The 21,030-nt window shown below is 36.3% G+C and overlaps 1 protein-coding gene across 17 annotated transcripts in view; it reads left to right on the top strand.

The window, feature by feature from the left end:
* foxp1b (forkhead box P1b) overlaps positions 1–21,030 on the top strand; it is a 195,338-nt gene that overhangs the window by 150,703 nt on the left and 23,605 nt on the right. For 12 of the 17 annotated variants that reach the window (XM_015347192.2, XM_015347188.2, XM_015347190.2 and 9 more), the window contains 5 exons: positions 121–258; positions 721–810; positions 4,327–4,477; positions 8,754–8,955; positions 19,606–19,713. In XM_015347192.2, coding sequence (XP_015202678.2) covers positions 121–258; positions 721–810; positions 4,327–4,477; positions 8,754–8,955; positions 19,606–19,713 — 689 coding nt within the window. The remainder of the gene's footprint in view (positions 1–120; positions 259–720; positions 811–4,326; positions 4,478–8,753; positions 8,956–19,605; positions 19,714–21,030) is intronic. The other 5 variants (XM_015347197.2, XM_015347205.2, XM_015347198.2 and 2 more) reach the window with 3 other exon arrangements.

Raw genomic sequence — 21,030 nt, 5'->3', positions numbered from 1 at the left:
AAAAAATGTCCTAGCAATTTTGTGGCGCTTCTGGAAATTGTTGGTGACACACTTTTAAATCTTCCTGTAGTGTGCTTGAAATGTAAAAGCCACCTTTATATTCTTTTTTTTTTGTTATAGATTCCAGTATCAGTGGCTATGATGACACCTCAAGTGATTACTCCTCAACAAATGCAGCAGATCCTTCAGCAACAAGTGCTGACCCCTCAGCAGCTACAGGTCTTGCTCCAGCAACAGCAGGCGCTCATGTTACAGCAGGTACAGTGCACGTTGAGAGCTGCTTTGCTATAGCTGGTCCACTACACACAAATCGTAAGTGATTAAAGCAAATTCTGAGGCTTGAGACGACGAAACCTCAATACAAAGGCTTAATATGTTTCATTGCAATCATGGGGGCAGAAGCCCAGGGGAAAAAAAAAGTTTGTAGAAACTGTAATATGTGCATGCCTGTAGATCTATACAGATGTGTCTTGTGTTTGTAATCAGGTCAATCAGGTAAAACAATGCCAACTGTTAGCGTAAATAGGACATTTTCTGCTTTTAATGATGTCAGAAGCTAATTATACATCGTCATGCCATACCATGAAATTACCTGGCAATGCTTTAAACTAAAACACCATTTTATTGGGGAGGGAGGCAATCCATATTACGCTGAATATAAGGTTAAATTTCCCTAATATTTGCCTTCATGCTCACCTATGTTTAAACCTTTGCTTGCAGCAGCAGCTTCAGGAGTTTTATAAGAAACAACAGGAGCAGTTACATCTTCAGCTTCTACAGCAGCAGCATGCTGGAAAACAGAGTAAAGAGGTACAGAACAAGATTGCTTTCCACACTTATTACACTCTATACATTTATATTCATTAAGTTAAAGAACACAATTTAAGTCTTCTGTAAACTGACAGATTGCCTGGATTATAAGCATATTTAATCCTATTACTCTTCTGCGGGTGTAAGAAAAAGTACCATATGAGGCTTACCCATGATCAACATGCTGACCTTTCATTGTAGATATAAATAAATGAAACCCCTCTATTCTTCTAACTGTAGACAGCATCTACAAAACTCATACAGTATGTAATGAAAGCTGTGTTTATTGTGCAGTTTTTTTTCCAAGGTCTTTCAGAAGTAAACAACTGAAACTGCAGAATAGAAAAGGCTATTGAGAAACCCTCTTGAAAAAATGTGTAGCATAAATCTAAAAGGCTTCTCGAGTAATTAACATGGAAATGGAGCAGGGATAGAAGGCATGTAATTGTGAGATATCACTGTGCAGAATGCTCTCAGCTTTGTTGTCCTGCCTGTTTTTTTTCCTAGTTCAGTAGGGCTTACTCATCAGCAGCAGTTCAATGCGTGTTAATGACTCGGGGATACAGGCATCACTGTGGACAAAGAAATGATTATTGTGCGGTCAAAAGAAGTTCAAAGACAAGCAGGGAATTTTCAGTTTTTTTTCCCTCAGAGAGCCACGTTTGAAAAAGCATATAAATTAAGCCAAATGTTAAAAACCACACTCTTAAGCACTGACTTCAAAGTCACAGCTCTCTAATTAATGAACTGCAAGCTTCAGTTTGGACAAGTTGTGGTTTGATGCTTCCATAAATCAACATGACAGCCCTGTTTCTTAGTCTTAGATACTGCTTGTCATTGAGTCGCATCTGATGTAAACACAGCAGAAAAAAAACAGGCGGCGAATCAGAAGGAGGTGCAATTGATCAGCAGAATCGGTAAAAAAAAACAACTTTTGAAGCGCATTATGCATGATCACAGGAAATGGCTGTAGCCTCAAGAGGCTCTCTCCTTCTGCTGTTGCTTTTTTGAATCGGATTTCTAACAGCCATCAAAAGGGAGAATAAGAATTACTGAGCTTCTCCCCTGTGGCTCACAGACAATAACCCCCTGTTGTTACTTTGTGCTGCTTTTATTTTAAAGACATCAAAATTTAGTTTTTCTAAGATCTTTAACTTTATATTTGAAGGCTGACAATAAAGGGCTGCCACTGTCATTCTTATCATTTGTCAGCGATTGTATTTTTCTCTCTCTGTTGCCACTTCTTATTAACCTCTTCTTTGGTCTATTAGTCCAAGTTTTTAATGTAAGCCTGCACGCTGTGAGAATGTGGGGGTTCTGATCAGCTGACATAAGAGGAAAGAAATATGAAGGGGGAAAGTTAAACTCATTTGCAATTTTCAGTTTAAAGGCCACCACATATTTATTTGGAGCGTTGATAAAAGCTATTGTTCTGAATGAATCCCCCGCCACCATCTTTGTTTAGCAGTGTCGAACAGGACTGAACAGCATGTAAGACATCAGCAGATTTTCTGTATCGTGAGCATTCTGGCAGAAATACTTCTGTCTTAATAGATGTAGAACACATAACTGTACCTTATCATAGCTGAAATCTAAATTTTAATTTAGTTTAGGAGAAACGTGCAGAGAATATTTTGCTTTATACAAGGAGGTGTGATGTCCTTTTTTTTCTCTTTTAAAAGCTTTAAAAATCATATTTTGAATATCTTCAAACTATCAGTTTCCTAAAGGTTTCCATTTAGAGCTATGTAAACATACCCCCATGAAAGCAGCCTTACAAACTGGAAAAAAAAAATTGTAAATGGCAATAAAACACGCTTTTGAATTTTCCAGAATATTTTGGGGATGAAAAAGCTTCTCGGCTAATAACTTGGAAATGTATTTATGACAAACTGTTGGTGAACTTGTTGGGTGTGCCTAGGAAAACAGTGTAGACCTTTGACAGGCACATTAGGGAGGGATTGAAAATGAATGTTTTATCTGGATATTTCAGTATTTCAACACTGACTACTGACCTGACAACAGGACTGCACCGAGACCTTTTTTGTGTGCATTCAATTGTGAGAAGTAAACAAACTGTTGTATCCTGTGTTTGGTAACTGGGTGCGGTACACAGCTTGGCAGCATGTATTGCTTTTAATGTTTTTTTTTCTTGGACAATTGGCCTTGTATACTTTTATATCCTGGCTTCTCTTATGCAAAATATTGGTACTGTTTTGAATTTCCTCAAAAAAGAACAAAACAACATTGAAAACGGATTCTGGTGAAAGAGTGTTCTCTTTTATGTAAATAATACATCTTGCACACATACTGTACAGTAGCCTCATGGAATGCTAGACGACCCATAACCAGCCCTTTTGGGTTATATCTGCAAAGTGAATGTGCTAAAAAATTACAAACCATTCCTTACCTTTTTTTTATTCTTTAATTCTTTTACAATACTCCCAGAAATCTTAGAATCGTAATTTACAGCGGTATGGTGATACAGTGATCTTAGAGTGTTGCACATGTATATAATTGGATTTAGATTAAGTGCTGTTTCCTGAAGTATAACTTTCTTATTTACTTCAAAAAAGATATCCACCTCTTCTGCTGTTAGTTAATCAGAGAGTGAAATTATTTTTTCACAGTTGTAAGCTATTATCTAGATAAGATCTCGGATTTGTTTTGATTCTTGGCAGATTTGGGATATTAGATAATTTCCTTCTATTTATTATGCTTACCAAAGTGGATTGTCTTTCTATCACTTGGATAATTATTAGAGGAAATCTTTGTTCAATCTTTTTTTGGCTCACATTGGGAATTGCTGGAGAGAATTCCTCACTGACATTTTTGTTACTGTTAAGGGGACTTGTCTTTGAATTTATAGTTTCCTTCGCTTCCTTAACTTCTGTTGAGCTACATAGTCAGTAATCATCTGACAGATTCTTATAAAGGTACAAATACATATAACATGTTTATTTTAAATGTTGAAATTGTGGTTCTCCATTCACTTCAAACCATACGTGCCCACCATTTAAAAGAAAGTAAATTATCAGCACCATACTGACACCTTCTTTATTTGTGAGCTACAGTAAATTGGACAGTTTAACTTGGGCAGCACTTGCACAGCTTTGAATGGCTGCAAAATCATCACAGTTAAGGAAACAGAACTGCTAAAGCAATTTGAACTCTGAACTGGATGTTAAACTTTTGCATTGAGTCAGATGTTGTTTGCTCAGTTATGAATGTCTGTAATTAAAATCCCGTGGCTGTTTCTATAAATGATTTACAGTGTTGTTTCATTGTTTGTCACTGCTAATTACCAAAACATGATGAAGGTTGTTTTGTTTTCCTTTTTTGAATTCTTTAGCCTTTGTTTTCTGCAATGGGTAACAAGGCCAATTAAAGGATGTTACATGTTTTATTTGGTTGTGTGTTTTGTCACTGTTTTCCATGAGATTGGTAGGCTGTGTGTGATAAAGACTGGAAATATTTCTGGATTAAGGGCGATTAAAACATGTTTTATTTATGCAGCAGCAGGCAGCAGCGCAACAGCTGGCCTTCCAGCAACAACTGCTTCAGGTACAGCAGCTACAGCAGCAGCACCTCCTAAACCTGCAGAGGCAAGGTCTGCTCACGATCCAGCCTGGCCAGCCAGCTCTGCCCCTGCAACCTCTCACTCAGGGCAAGTACTGCTTCCCTCCTGCCTCATCGCCTGCTCGCCTAGATTCCTAACGCATTCTGTCTTGTGTACAGCAAACTGCATTCAAGAAGTAGCGCCTGTGGTCTTTCACTTTCATGCAGCATGTCTGATGTTTTTTAATGCCGTTTTCATAACTGGCTGACATACGAGTTTGTGGTTGTCATTGATGGCCTGATAAACATAAGCAGATTATCATAATCATCATCTTTTGTTTATTAAAGCAGGACAGTTTTTCAAGCTATCTGGGAACCAGAAAGTGACGATTGTGCAGTTAGTTATCCTAGCTAGTTATCCAAAATATTTATTTCTGAAAAGTTTTTGTGTGATATGTGTTTGGGACTCATTGCTGAATAATACCATGCTCAACTAATACATAATGACATAAAATAACAGAAAAAATTAAATTGATTTAAAAGAAGAGCCCAATATCACAGGTACACATTAATTACAAATGTATTTACGCATATTTAATGCAACCTTTAATTCAGATATGTTTCTAGGGTTTAACATACTGTATATCAGAGCATAATAAATATAGTTGTAATAACCAGACCATGAATAAAGTGCAGGCTTTATGAAATCTGTGCCATAGTTAATAAATCTCATGCTTGTTCCTGGAAATATTTCTAAAAGCATCAAAACAAACAACTTTCTATCTTGTGATTTCCTGCACATAGAAAAATACTTTTTTTCATCACAACCTTTTCTTACTTCAGGTCATTGTTCTGTATTGAATGTAGTTTTGTCAAACTGAAATGTGTGTCATAGTGAGTTTGAGATTGTGTTTGATTCCAGTTATTTAAGTAGGTATTGTGTGTAATTTTAATGAATATAGACCCCATAACCAGACACCTAACGCTGTGCAACATTTCAAAATAAACAGTCTTTAAACGCAATAAATGCTTGACATTTTCCATTTATTATTACTTTATCAGAACTCTGTTGATATTTGAGTGAGGTGCACAGAGTGTTAAGAATATCTCATTTTGGGGTCCTGGCTTTAACATGGGTTTAAGGATGTAACCACTAACAGCGTTCAATGAAACCTAAAAGAAGGGAACCACATACTGTAGATTGTTGAAACACTGAAAAAATTGTTTTATTATTTGTGAATTTCTCATTTTATCTCTACAGTTAAAGATCTTGGAAACTATTCTATTAGTATCTGAAGAGACTCATCATACCTGACTGTACATACCTTGAATGTAATATTCCTCAACATAAATAAGCACAAATAATAATATATTTTTCCAAATAAATCTTTAGTTTATTTCAGCCAGAAAGTGCTTTACATCTTGTAGGTGGTTTAGCAGGCAGAAAGTCTGGATTTGACAGCTGCTGGTGCTCAGTCAGTGCTGGACTGTATTGGCCGCCTTGTCTTTATGTGCTTTGAAGCTTCCCATCCTGGAGTTTTTTTTTAACATAGGAAGGTTTCATTACTGGAGAACATCAGTTAAGTTGTCCAAAAGAGGGCAATGGGACAGTGACAAGACAAATTTGTTAGTAATATGAAAGCAAAGAATGTGGCGATGCATGAAGTGTAATCCGTATAGTAACACATCAGGGACACCAGTAGGTAATACAGCCCTGGTGTCATTGATTGATTTGGTTAGCAGTGTGCTATGGATAATAGTTCCTGCAGCATTAGGAAGGAACATATTTTAAGCCTAAGGGGGGCCTATCAGTATGCCAGTGATTACAGAAACATAAACAGAGGTGCTCCAAAGGTCTGATTCTGATGGAACAATAAACTAATAGTGGTGTCATCATCCCCTGTGGAACTGGGGCTCTATGAAAAGTAACTTGAGAGTTTAAAGAGGCAGCAACACTGGGCTATTTTTTATTCCAAGGATGATGGCCCACAACTGATGTCATTATGAACCTTAAATCAACTTTCTGCTTGCTTGAACATGGTCACCTGGGTACAGAGGTACAAGGACAGAAAAAGGTTGAAGAACTCTGTTTGTCTTTGAGCCAGTGCTACCTGGGGTTGTAAAATTGAGTTCTGCAGGCGGTGATCAATCAATTGTCCCAACAACATACATTTTTTAAAGCTATGTCCATTTTTTCAGCATTTAATGAGCAGAATAGTTGTTTTGAAAAATGGAAAATGGAAAGATAATACAATACTACAAAAAACAGTGATATATAATATATAAAACACTGAATTCCATTTGAAAGATTTTCATCGTCTGTTTACCTAATACCCTTTTCCTCAAACAATCAAATATTTTAACTAGTATTACTTGAAAAAGAAAAGGCTGATTATATTTAATATAGAAACTGTTTCTATATAACTGAAAGGCTTCCTGTTTCCAGCAAGGTTTTTTTTCAGTATGATAGCATTAGCTGTTCATTTACTAATCCCGTCCCCCTACCAGAAATAAAAGAATAAAGGGGGAAAAAAAGAATTATCATTGTTTGAAAGAGACTAAAAAGTTGTCATCATTAACAGACAGGCCTATCCACCACTGCTTCATCTGAGTAAAACAGTGATGGTGGGGTCACCATGGCTGTCAGTTGATTGTTAGTGTGCAGGCTGTCCTGTCAGGCATGCTGGCTAAAAATACATTGCGTACTGTCACTTTGCAAGGTGTTGGAAAATGATCGTTCAGATGCAGTAGCACAGGACATTAAGTTGTATGGTGACCTTCTCCTTTGTGCAAACTACAATGGAAACTTTCATTTAAGGATTCTCTCCACTCTGAGGCTATAATCAAAATGACACCTCGCACTTGCTGAATATGAAGATTGAAATTAAAAATTATATCCATTGGAGAATATTTATATGTTAATTTAAACAGCTGTTAAGTGTATGTAAGTGGCTAAATATGAATTGGTTAGTTAAAGAAAAAAAAGCAAAAAATGCCATAATAAAATAAGCAGGAGATGCTCCTTGGAACGTGGAAAGGTTATTGATTTGTCCTGCAGTAATTTCCTGCTCTTTGATATGCAAACGATCCACTCTGAATGTACAGCAATCCTATCAGACTCATTTCACAGCTCTTAGCCACTCCGTCTCTCTTGAGCCCTTTGCCTCATTAGACCAATGTTCTCTATTACGAGCATAATTAAAATCTTTAGTAGCTTATCAAATTAAAAATATTTTTGCTGATCATATTGAGATCTTCACTTCATAGTTATTTGCAACAACAGGAATAAATTAAGACTAAGCATTTTATACGATGTATTATGTTTTGTGCTTGAAAGGAACACTTGGATATCTGTAAAGAACGATAAAAAATCCTCAGAAAACCAAGATAAGCGTGCAGAGAAAAATCTTTCGTTTTCAATTGCTCCTTTTGAAAATAGTAATATTTAACAAGTATTGTTGCATTAATTGCATAACTCTATAGAGGGAGTACCTATAAATACCTGGTTTGATAATGTATGTGAACAAGCAATGCAAGTTATACGATACATTATTTTATCTGCATTGTTATTTCTATGTTCTTTTGTTTGGTTTTTGTGATCCTTGCTAGCCTTTTGCATTTAAAATGGAATGAGCTTTCTGTCTGATGTTTTGTTTTTTACTTAGTTGATTGCATACTGTGAGGGGGTTTATCAGTCACTGCATGTGTGGTGGCATATACACATGTACATTATATGCAAACAATAGTACAGGTCTTCAGAAATGCTGTATGCAAACATAGCATTATCTTTCCTGAAATACAAATATTACCCTGGATGCCAGTATCCCCTGTAATGAAAACAAAATATTAAAAATCAAATAAATCTTTTTAACAGAAATAGAGAGAAGACTTTCCTTTTCAGCAACGCATCATCTACAGGGATGCAGGGGGCTGTAATGTTCTCATTTGAAGTCTTTTGCATCGGTTGTAGGTGATACACAGAAGAAAGTATTTTGCACATTAAATAGTAATGTGCTCGTTTGTATTTAACCTGAGGTCTTATTTTGACTGTGAGGGCAAAATAAAGGCTTGCAATTGTAAACTTCTTTTGGTTTCCTCTGTTATGTCTTGTTAAAAATAATAATGATTATTCACATTTCATGCCCTATCTGCTTGTTAATTATTTATCATGGGCATGAAATGCTTTTGAATTGCAAGGATTTGTATGTACAAACAAGCTGTAGATTACAGTGTGAAAACAGTAAGTGTTCTGAGAGCATTACCCTGTAGTAAAATATTTTCTAATTAATACTTGGCTTTGTTTACAGACCCTTTGATTTAATTAACCGACGAAGAGAGTTGGATTAGCTGTTAATTGATTTAATTATCCAATTTGTTTGTTTCAGGCATGATTCCAGCAGATCTGCAGCAGCTTTGGAAAGAAGTGACTGGCGCACATGTTAAAGATGAAAACACAGCGAACAGCCATGGCAGCCTGGACTTGTCCACCAGTGCCATCACTTCCCCAGCTCCTCCTAAGAACACGCTCATCAACCAACACGCTTCCACCAACGGGCAGCCTATGGGTCACACTCCAAAAAGAGAGAGGTATGTTTCTGGCTATACCAGACCTACAGTATGTATATAAATTCAAGAGAGCTTAGTCATCTTTTTCAGCTTTTAACTTAGCCTTGTACTCCCTCGTGAAATGTCTCTTCATGCTCCCCATTGAGTAAAATCTAAACGCCAGTGTTAAATCTGTCCAATGAGATTTCTAAATCCAGTCCTTGAGGATGGGTTTGCATTTGCAATAGGTTCCTCTCTTCTAGTCTACAGAGATCCGGCAGTGAAGTTCGCAGTTTGCAGTTGGCAGATAGGTCAAAGTTTTGATTTAACTCAGGCCTTAAGAACCATAATTTGAACCCATAATACAGGCAACAGTAAATCTTTACGGTTGACTTTCACTAAAGCGAAAAAGAAGTGTACTTCTTTCCATTAAAAAATGTAATTCCTTGAAGAGAAACAGTTGATGGACGTGTGCCCATAGGGCTTTGCCCACTGATGAATATTAATTTATATTTTGTAAGTACCTTACTATTTTCATTAAGACAGTGGATTTTCTTCATAGCTATATTCAGTTGAGAATGGAAATGAAGCACCTGGGATCCTGGGAATAATTTTAAGAATGGATTGCAGTAATGGAAATAGAATCACTGTACAATTCATTAGGGGGGTCTTAAAGTTATTATTTCAGTTGCCGTTATGAAACTGCAGCTGTGACTTTGGCTCCAGTTTAAATAAAATTCAAATGATTGAAATTGTCTACTTAACAAAAAAACAAAGCAGGACAGTAGCTTTAGATTTTGTCTTGATAATAAAAGGTTTCAATTTCATGCAAACATGTTGTGGTTTTCCAGTACAAAGGCTGTACAGAAATTCAAGACCTTCACTGAATACTATTAAACATTGTTTTGTTTTAAACATAAGATAATAACCTTCTCTGTGACAAATACACACTCAAAAACACAGGTGCACAATTAAGCTGCTTATTTTGTTTGTCTGTGCTATCAAATTGTGCTGTTTTTGTCCCACTTTTTTTAGCAAAACATGTGGTGATGCTTCTTCTTCTTGAAAGTAATGATGTGCCTCTTTCTTGTCTAACCAGTTAATGATTCCAGTTAAAGTGTATTAAAATGCTAGGTTTTTAAAGTGAGTCTGACAGCGGTTCAGGGATTTCTTTGTGAAGACAGCGGTGGCCAAGGTGTCAAAATGCACGCGCTCAGAATTTGAAATCATACATTTATGTAGTATGTGACCTTAAAAACAACAACAGTCGAATTCTGTTAGTTTAGATGTATTTGTTCAGTAATTGGCTGTGCCTGTAATGTGCATTAGAAAATGTGCGCTTAGAACTCAGCAGTGCTGGCACTGAATCACATATAACAGCAAACTCTGGAATATAAAAGGCTCTCTTCAAATATCATCGAGGCACTCTATTGTGAAGCATGCAAATGTTGGAATACAAGTAATCAAGTGGTGTGCAATGCTAAAGACACATATGATCAAATTCAATCTAAAAAGTAGTTTTATTAACCTGACAAGATTACACAAGTGTTGTCGGATATATATTTACATCAAAAGGTACAGTGCAAACTGCCTTAATCACAATAATGCATTCCATGTAGTACTCAACATGTGAAGCCTGTCCCATTCTGTTCCATTATGCAGAAACAGAAAAAGACACAATGAGTTAGTGAACCACCTATCAGCGCCCACATTTTAACTTAATCCAAGTGAGACTGACGACAGTCACCTCATGTCAAGAGCTTAAAAAGTAACTTGAAAATTGATGACTGATGCATTGCTACAGTTATATGTTGCATGAAGAAGACATGAGAAAATGAATATTAATAACATTTTGAGTCTTGTGTAAATTATTGGTTGTGCAAATCGTTGATGTTAATCATGTATAAGTACAGGTAGCAAACATAGTGGATCTCTGCAGCTGCAACTATCACAACACAGTGCAATCTTTTGATTGTTATTTAAAGAAATGGATTTAATGGTTATAAGGACATATACATAATTTGTTAAATAATACACTCACAGTACACTGTATTCACACGAGCATTGTAAAGAGAATACTTAACAGCCAGCAAAGAACTGTGTCTTTAAGAAAGAAATTAATTTCTTGTTTTTCTTGATTCAAGGAGAGATCTTTGAACTTCATGTCAAAAAGCCTTAAGGCAGAATGATCTCACCGTGTAACATCTGACGTGTGTTTTCAGTGATCAAAACCTTTGTATCATTATGAAAACAATGCAAATGAAAACACGTTTAGCCCTTTAAACCATCAAACACTAAAGGTAAAGAAGGGTTCACAGATGTCGTATTCCCTTTCCTCTTAAATGGGCTTGCCGGAGCAAAGAAAGTCACTGCAGAATTGGCCTGATTCATTAAGGATACTATTTTTCTGAGAATAAGAAAGAAAGGAAAAATTTGTCTTGTGTACTAGAGAATGCTGTGATGTGTATTCACATCTCACGGATCTGTTAGTTAAAAAATAGTTGTTTCAAAGCTATGATCTCAGGTGTATTTACACCTTTGATGATGGTGTTTTCATACATGTATTCCCAGCGGTGCATGGCATTAATATGTAATGAATGTCTGTGTCACAAAACTGTCTGAATTGTAATCAGGAGCTAATTTGCTGGAAAGTATGATCTGTAGGAAATGTTGGTCTGTAAGAAATGGACTTGATAACTATTTACATGTCACCGAGAACCATACCTGCATATATCTGTGGGCAAGTAGTTAATCTATTGGTATACAGTAAATTCGTTGCACCACATTCTGCGAGCCGTTACAGGTGACTTGTCAGCTCTCTGCCTTCTGCAGGGAATTAAAGGAGATGTCAATAGCGCAGTTTAGCATTGTAAATCGCAGGCATTTAGAGATATGCTGTAATCCCAGATGAAGTCAACAGTAGTGGCTGTGCAAAGGGTTATGTCAGAATTCAGGCAGGTGGTGCTTCACCAGTTAGTAGAGTAAGATCTTTGCATTTATGTAATGGGAAATATTTTTCTTGTGATCTTGTGACATTAATCCTGGGGAAAAAAGAAAGGCAGGAAAAACGATGTAAAAAGTGTTTTACATGCTTTAGCTAAGTAAAGAAAAACCTATTTTCCCACTTCAGGTTTTTCAGAGCCCATTTGATCTCTGCACATGGTTTTAATAAACAACATCCAGAATCCTTGAAAGTATTTCACAAATCAGAATTTTAAAAATTAAATGCGTGCAGACCAAACATCAGAAAAAAAGGCAGCTGGCAGATTTATGTGACTCAAAGTAGATCAATCATGAAATTTCTTAACAATGTAACTGGTATGAGTGGCACAAAGCCAATTTATTAAGTTTGTGTGATATTCACTGTCTTTTCATGTGTTTCTAGACTTCACCCCTATGTACTTTAGTGTATTAGTTTACATTAGTTAAGAATGAACAGTATTGTGGTGAAAAGCGTGATATACATTCTCTCCAATATTGAAAACAAATCAAATGATAAAATGATAAAATATTGCTGTTTTTTCAAAACTATGCTGAAGCTAAAACAACAATTACATATTTTCTTTGATAATTTAGATTTGAAAGTAAATAGAGTTAACTAGACTGTTGGCTTTCAGATTACACACCTTTTAACTGGAGAACTGAGTTTGCATTGCGTGTGTCCAGGGAACTTATGAAAGTGGGCAGTTTTAGCCTTCAAGATCTGAAGTTAAGCCAGTCTGAACGAAACAGAAATCAATATTCCACAACACAACTGATCAGACTGTAAAAGACACTGTTGATAGAAGTGTGTGCATCATTTGTTCCGCTTACTGCAACTTTTATTCAAACCATTGGTACGCTTCTTAGGGTCTTTTCTCTGAAATCAATGTGTTGATTTTTTTTTGTTTGTGCTGCATGGCAAAAATATTTGAGACTTGCAGAAAAACTAACAAACATTACTGAAACAAAATGCCAAAATAAATCCAACAACATGAGCAATGACCTTGTCTGTTAAAATAATTTTAACTTCAGTTTTGTAGCATCACATCACAATAATAAAATAAACTATTTAGAAATACGATTCTTGCAACCTCTGCAGCTGATATTTAAGAAAGGCCTGTTATTTGAATGTTTGTTACTGTGACATTACCTTCACTTCAGTAAAACCTTCAGCTACTGAGGCTGTGTTTCTTAAGGAAAAAAAAATCTGTTATTCAATGAAGTTATTCATTTTAAAAATAATTTATAAAAAACATTTAGTGACCAAAAGTAAAAGGTTACATTTTGAAGATAATCTATTCATCATTTATCGATGAGTGGACCATTCATTGTATTATTTTTCTAAGCCAAAATATCACCTAAAATGAAAACTGTTGTAAAATAAATGTAATCATATTTGTAGTCTGTATTTGAAAAAATAAAGTTTAGGCTATTCTCACCCCTTTCCCAGTTGAGAAATTTTAAGGAAATTTCTAAAAAAACAGAAGTTGCAATTAATATGCTTATTCCACTTAAGAAGAGGAGAAAGTTCTTTGTGTAATCCAGGGATTTGAATAATCAGGTTTTGGATAATGGAATGGCAGCTGAATATAAATAGAAAACATCTAATCACACTACAGTACTAAAATTAATGAACTTTTAATTGATGTGGTTTTTAAAGTCCTTTGATGGATCTGCTTTAGTCACGCAACAGAAACAATCCACTTTTGCTGATGGACTTGTTTTCTTCCAGTCTCATATTCATTTACAGTGAAGCTAAGTACCATGTAGTTAGTTTCATGTGTCATATAAAATCTGGTCAGGCACAGCGACGCCTGCAACTAAAACCTTAAGTGCATCCACAGGCACCATTCTTAGATTTTTCTCTTCCTTCTTAAGGGAGAAGATGAAATTCAATCGCATTAGGAACAAAGCACCGCGTCCTCAGCTTGTAACAGGTGAACATACTAACGATTTCAAGGGAATGCTTAAAAACCATAGAATCATCCATGCCAGTTTTGAAGGAAAAGACAAAAGTACCTATTGAAACAAACGTTGGCCCAAAAGTGAATAAGCAGCTCAATATTATCCTGTTTACTGTTTTTAATATGTGTCTTGTTAAATTAAAAATAATAGCTCAATATCATTAATTCCCATTTCAGTACTACTAACAATGTATACAATAGCATCCCTACAAGAACTTGTCACATCCTACCCAGCATCCATCAGTAACAGCAGCTCTGGGGTTTAGAGCTCAGCAATCTGTTAAAGAGATAAATAATCTGATTTGGCACGACACTTCTACTCTCCCCTTTAATTTGTCTTATACAAGGAAAATTATAATTAAATCATTCAGGGTAAACCCCTGAGTGTAGGGGAGGAAAAACACTGTTTGGTGGAGAGTGCCAATTGAGACCAATATCCCTGTTGTGGTGTGAGGAGATATTTATCAATATTCAGAGCTAAAGAACATTATTGCGCGATTTGTGAAGCGGATGCCAAAGCTCAAATCACGGCTTGTTAAGATCCATTCCCTATGCAATTGTTGGGCATCTAGCAACATTAGAATTCACTACCGACTGTCTTACATTCTGTGATTTTATTTGGCTGATTTAATCAAGTTTATGGTTGGCTGCTGAAAGATGCTGCATTTGTTATTTAAAAATGAAGGGAAATAATTTCTTTCCATGAATTGATTTGATGAGCAGGGCTTTTGTGTACGTACAAGGAACCCTCAAAAAGAGATAAAGCATTATTAGTTGTTGTTGAGGGATATCAAATGATAAGTTCCAATGCTGAATTTGCCAGAACCGTCATTGGATTTTCAAATGTATTCCTTTATGATTGTAACAGATGACTTGGTTTTCCCAGACTTGTTGCAACAAGATCATTAACGCTCATCCCCCAGGCTGAGTGATGGTAACAGGAACCTGCCAGACCTGGTTGAACAACGTATAAAATGGAACTATGTGAAAAATGTTTTAATTTTTTGTGGGAGTAAGACGATGACGGGAAAAAAAGTCCTTAGCACTGCACGGCTCCCCTGTTACACTAATGTAGATCATTTTGTGTAAATTTTGTCATTTTCCACTGTTTAGTCATTTGCAGTTTAAAAGGGCACTTCTGCTCTCAGTCCTTTTGAGCTCTGTGCATGATGAATCCCAACACACTCAACAATTCAATATCTTATTAATACAGAATTAAGAAACATGCCTATTTGGAAAGAATTAAAAGGAATCTCTTTAAATTAAAAACCAGTACATTTTTCACCAGTTGGGACATTTTCTTGTTAAAAACTCATTAGAATGAATCTTTCACATCTATTTATTAGCTTTATCAAAACAGAGGTCTTAATGTGTATGCATAATTCATAATTGAATTTTTTAAAATATTTGTCTTTTGAAAAAAAAACAGTGTTAACCACATTCATGAATGCTTGACTGCTTTCTAATTGCAATGCAATTATCACTTTTTACGAAAAATTTAAACTTTTAAGCAAGTAATTGTTATACAGAAAGGGCTGTGATGACCCTTGAAAATTAATACTCTAGGTACAGCTTTGCCTACATTTCTAAAATGGAATTTTAATCTATACATAGCTATATCCAGCTGAATTGGCACATCATAATAAATTAGGACATTTTAATGCAAGAGTTTTTGCATGTGTGCTGTTTGTATATCACATCTGGCTATTAAGAGGTGGATTATGAATGGTGGACAGCGCCCTTTTAAACAATCTGCTTAAGCAACACAGAAAATACACATTCTATAATAAAACGCGTGACTGCAGTGAAATAATTATCTATTATGATAGTGTTACAGAATTAATTCATTTTTTCCCTCCATCCCCTACAAATTGTGTTACATAAGGACGCACATTTGGAATCTTCATTTGACTCCTTCGCGGGTTTGAATGCTATCAGAAGCACAGCGCTTCTACAGCACAGGTGGTACCAATATAGGACAGTCCCCTAGGCACATGTAGCCGAGAGTCGTGCAGCTTGTTCAGTGTCTGAGTCCATATGGCAGTCTGTCCCATTCACACACAGATACTGTACGTGTGCCTGCAGCTGCAGCGGTCAGTGCTGTTTGAAAGGTGGGTTTAACTCTTTGTTGCTCTTCGTTCTTTTATTGAGATGACCAAGACTTGTTGCTGCTTCATTTCTCTCTATATATACGCAAAGCTGCCACTCTGATTGGGAAAGTTGCAGCGCAGACATGGAGGCGTGAGGTTGTATTGCCAGTATACAAACAGTCAAGATACAATCTAATCATTCAGTATCATGACAGTCCATTAGGAAGGTGACTCTTTGAGTGAAGGTTTTGTTTTTCAGCATGATAATGACCCTAACTCACAGCCAGACAAAACCTAACTTGCTTATATCTGGGGGAAAAAAAAGACAGGTTTGGAAATTGATGCCTAGTCACTCCCCCCTGAAATACTATACAATAAGCTTTACTGTAGAGAGACAAAGAAGACTGCAAAAAGCACAGTTAAGCTCCGGGATGTGATTAAGACTGGATGGGCAAGTGTAGAAAGCAGCCATCAATCCATTATCAGAAACCTGCATATTCCTCATAAGGATCATGGCAGTCCAAAGCCTGTCAGCCTGACTTAAAACTTCATATATATGACACACACCGGGTAGAGGACTCAAGAGGAAGGGGCTTGAGTCCAATGCAGTCATATAAACAGAAACAATTTAGAGATACAAATTGACCTAGGCAGAATATCTTTGAAAAGTAGGAAGAAACTAGAGCACTTGTTGTAAACTCACATGAACATGGGAGAATATTGTCCATGCCGACTTCACACAGAAAGCACACCAATCCAAAATCAAACCCGGGACCTAATACCAACAATAACTGCCACGACTCATTGCCATCACTATAGAATTAGTATAGTATTTTACTACTGGTGTTGTGTGACAGAACACCTTAAGTGTAGGCAGATGTAATATCTGACATTTGTAGTAGTGTATAACAAGTAAAACATCCTGTGTTGATTTCTTCCTTAGTTATATGTTTGTAAAATGTGCAGGTGTCCCCATACAGTACTTCTAACTGCCCATGTTTGTATACATCCGTTTATACAGTATATGTTCATTTAGAGAGCTTTGTCAGCGTACACTTGGGCTCAAAGGAACAAGTAAAGGTTCATTCCATACTAAAAAATACACAGGAGAAAATGCTACATTTTGGCTGTTGGGCCTTCTTCAAGTGTGTTACAACCCCAGGTGTCTGGGTGTAAAGGGGTGTAACATTTAGGATGGATTTGGATGCAGGTGGGTTTCTGATGAGGGACTTAAAAAGCGTGACAACAAGTTTGGTGCAAAAGGTGCTTTATTTTAAAGTGAATAAGTGACCGATACGTAAACAGGACACAATAACACACAGGGAAAAGGAACTTGAACGTGCCAAAGAAAAGAAAATAAACAAAATGGATCTGGCTAATAAAGTGAGGGGAAGCTGACCTTACTACAAAACAAAACCCGAAACACTCGGTCTTCTGTGTCTTCTAACGCCCTGGCTAACCTTCACTAACTACCCAAAACCATACAAGACAAAAGGCACTCGCCCGTCCTAAACTAGTGTTACTAATACAGAGATCAACTACGTGTGCAGAATGTACCCGACAACTTTAACTAACCCTTAACACGAAAGTTCACACACATACACAAGAGAACTACGAATACAAATAAGAGTAGACACAAGGAATAGGGTACAAAAGAGGACAGAGGTTGATATAACACATCTGGGCAAGGTAATGGAGAAATAAAGGAAAATACAAACAAATAAAAGTACAAGGAGGCGAACACAAACCAACAAAGCCAAAGCTGTACGGGAACACACACACGAAGCGAAACGAATGAAAACGAAGAGAGAGAGAGAGCAGAACCGAAGTCGAGCGAAAAGGCCCCTTCATTCTGATAACCTCCAAGTTAAATACTGAAGAAGCTGAGTTCTGATTGGCCGAGAAGCTGATTGATGAATGACGTATTACTTAAAAATGGATGAATTAATGAACCAATGGGGAGGGAGAACAACCAACGATAGGAAGTGTGGAACAAAGAACAAAAAAAACCACGCACGGACCACACTGGGACATAACAAGTGAAAAGAGCCTTCTTCACTAAAAGAAGCTCAACAACTGAAATTTTTGTTTTCTCTCTTCTGTTTTTTTTTTCTAGTTGAATTAACTGTTACTTGTATGTATTTATATAGTAGTTTCTGCCGAGTAAGCACCCCAATGTCACAGGAATGGCATACTTCTAGAGGGGAGGTGCTTTGGCAACACTCCAAGCAAAATGGTATCTTTAAAAGTGGATACATGGATTACATTTATAGAATTATACCTGCTTACCACCACGGAGAACAAACTCATATATGTTCCCATTTCATGAGAAATTAAACATGCAGAAACTTTGGACAGTAGGAGTCAAATTCAATGTTGAGCAAATTGTAGAAAGAAGTTTCTCTGCATTTTAAAACTGTTGTGTCCAGTGTGAAAACATAAAGTGAATATCTAGAATATATGAAAGTGATATCTAGAGTTTGCACTTTAGAATAAAAACATGCATGCAAAACAAAATCGGTGTATTGCTGTGTTGGATGATTTGTACTCTGTTGTCAAAAGGGTGGACAATGCTCTCAATACCATTTAAGGGACAGAACTGCAGTATTATATCTATTTGCTTGTGCCTCAAAAGTTTCTCTGAGACAATAAAGACAGGAGCTGTCAAATTTTGACTTTCAGCTCAAATGTTATGAGAGATAATTGCCTCTCATGTCAGTCTTAAACCTGGAGCTTTGACTATTTGGAATCCAATACATTTTTTAGATACCTAGTGAAATGGTCAGTTCTTCGAGTCAGGTTTAGTATTGTGACGGTTAATAGAATTAAGCAGAAAACAACTCTTTAAGACCAAATAAAAGACATGTTCTTTTGCAAATTTTCCCAAGAACATAGAAACGCTACAGTAATAAAAACTGTAGAAGTACCATTAATTGTTGCCTTACGTAAATGTTTCCAGGGTGGATTCCTGAAAGATACCCTGTTTATAGTCATCAGTTGTCCTGAGCTGAGTCCCAGAAGGTAGATTTCTGGTATTTGGTTCATCAGTCGGTGCAAAAAAGTGACAACATTTCCCTAAGCACCACCTGGTCTGGATCAAAGTGTCTCATGACTTGGATCAGTGCAGCTAAATAATTACGTATTGATTGGAATCCTGTTGAAGGGTTAACCCTTTGTATACATGATCATGCTATGTTTTTGTAAAGTCTTTAAGCCCCAGTGGAAGTACTGTTGTTGAAAAGCACATAATGATATTGATCATATCATCTCACATTCTCAGAGGTCAGATTAAAGCAGTAAACGGTACATAATCCCACATTATTACTGAAACTTTAGTTTACTCAAATCCTACCTCTGTTTACCTAAAATGCCCTTTCAGAAATAAGGGTCAATTAGTGCATTAACACATTTACTATGTGACATATGTAAATCCAGTGTCAATATGAATGTTCCTTTTGAAGATGTATTCTGACCAATGGTCCACTTTGCATAGTATATATAAGGATTTCATCAGCTTCACAGAGGGCTCTTTCTGTACTACAATGATGTTTATTATTTTAATAATTGAATAAAAAATCAGTTATTCTGTGCGTGTTAGCTTATGAGACACTGTGATGTATACAGTACACTAATTTGTCCTTTCATCTGACCTTCAGCTCCTTACTTGAAGAGCCCCATCACCACAGTCACCCTCTGTATGGCCATGGGGTGTGCAAATGGCCAGGTTGTGAAGCGGTATTTGAAGACTTTCAGTCATTCCTGAAGTAAGTAACATCACTATGTTCTAAAATATCGGAATGTATTGGCTATGTCCTTTAAGATTTCGGCTCTTAACCACCTATCTACCTTACGATGGAACTGTGAAAGAAATTGTTTATAGGCAGCTGATGTTCACAGTAAAGCCTGTAATTACTGTTGTTGGTAAACCGAAAGAGCACAACACATTTTTTCTCCTCAGCTGTGGTGCCACTGCTGTTTTGCTCTCAGACTGAGGTACACCACAGGGCCCCTTTATTCCTGTGATAAATACCGTACCCATAGCGATTCTGTCTGTCTTTCCCAAACAAACAACAGGAGGATGTTTATCAGTGCCAACTGACACTCTAGGATCTCTGCATGTTTGTCCTTGTTACTTGTTTTACTGAAAAATGACACACAGCTCTGGTGTTTTAACTGCTTGCTTTCCACCAGCAGTCATGCAAATTCAAAACAGAATATTATAAAGGTGTCTTTTTTTGTTTGAAAGTAAATGTTGAATTTGCTGCAAATCTAACCTTTTTTGGCCATGGTACCATGTCCATATAATTTATCTCTGTCTTTTAGACATGCATTTTGCCTTTTTTACAAGTCCTCAGAGAAAAAATAATCAAAGTAATAATATGTACTGTGAGAGACTCACTTATGTACTGTGTAATTCTAAGTAAACATGGTGACAGTAAACAGTTGAAGACCTCAAGAATTATTACACCAGGTCAACTGGAATTCCCTATCAGCACTGATTAACACAAATATAAATTATGTGAAAATTAAACTTCTTTTTTAGGGAGACAAAATTGTCAAGAAACTAGTTGGACTGCTGTTATTTTACTGTTAAGTTGATCATTCTGTAGGTGTACAGTATATATTCACTTCAAGTGAAAGAGATAATATCATCAAGGTTTATGGTGATGCACTCGATATACTATACAGTCTTCTGAAATTTTCTTCACAATGAACATATAAACAGATTGTGGAAAATGGCACTGGTTTTAGATGTGCTTTTATGGTCGAAATTCAAGTTCATGGAAACACTTCTAAATTAAAAAAGCAAATGATCAATTTGCATTTTTCTTATTCCATACACTTAAAAAGAAATTCTTGCGTAAATGCTTAGCAGAAAAGACTAGATTATTTGAATTCCATGTAAAAATGTGCTCTACACTTTGACTAGTGAGCTATGTTCTTTCAATATATTTTTTAATTCTTCAGCTGTACGAATGTCACGCAGAAATTCTTGCAATTTATCAGTTTTTGAGATTGCATCAACACTTGTTTATAAAACTGAAAGGAATTAAATTTTTGAGTGCTCAGTAATATTTTTT

The sequence above is a fragment of the Lepisosteus oculatus genome, chromosome 4 (genome assembly GCF_040954835.1).
Source record: "Lepisosteus oculatus isolate fLepOcu1 chromosome 4, fLepOcu1.hap2, whole genome shotgun sequence".
In the NCBI taxonomy this organism is placed as follows: Eukaryota; Metazoa; Chordata; class Actinopteri; order Semionotiformes; family Lepisosteidae; genus Lepisosteus; species Lepisosteus oculatus.
This window is presented reverse-complemented; position numbering and strand designations above follow the sequence as displayed.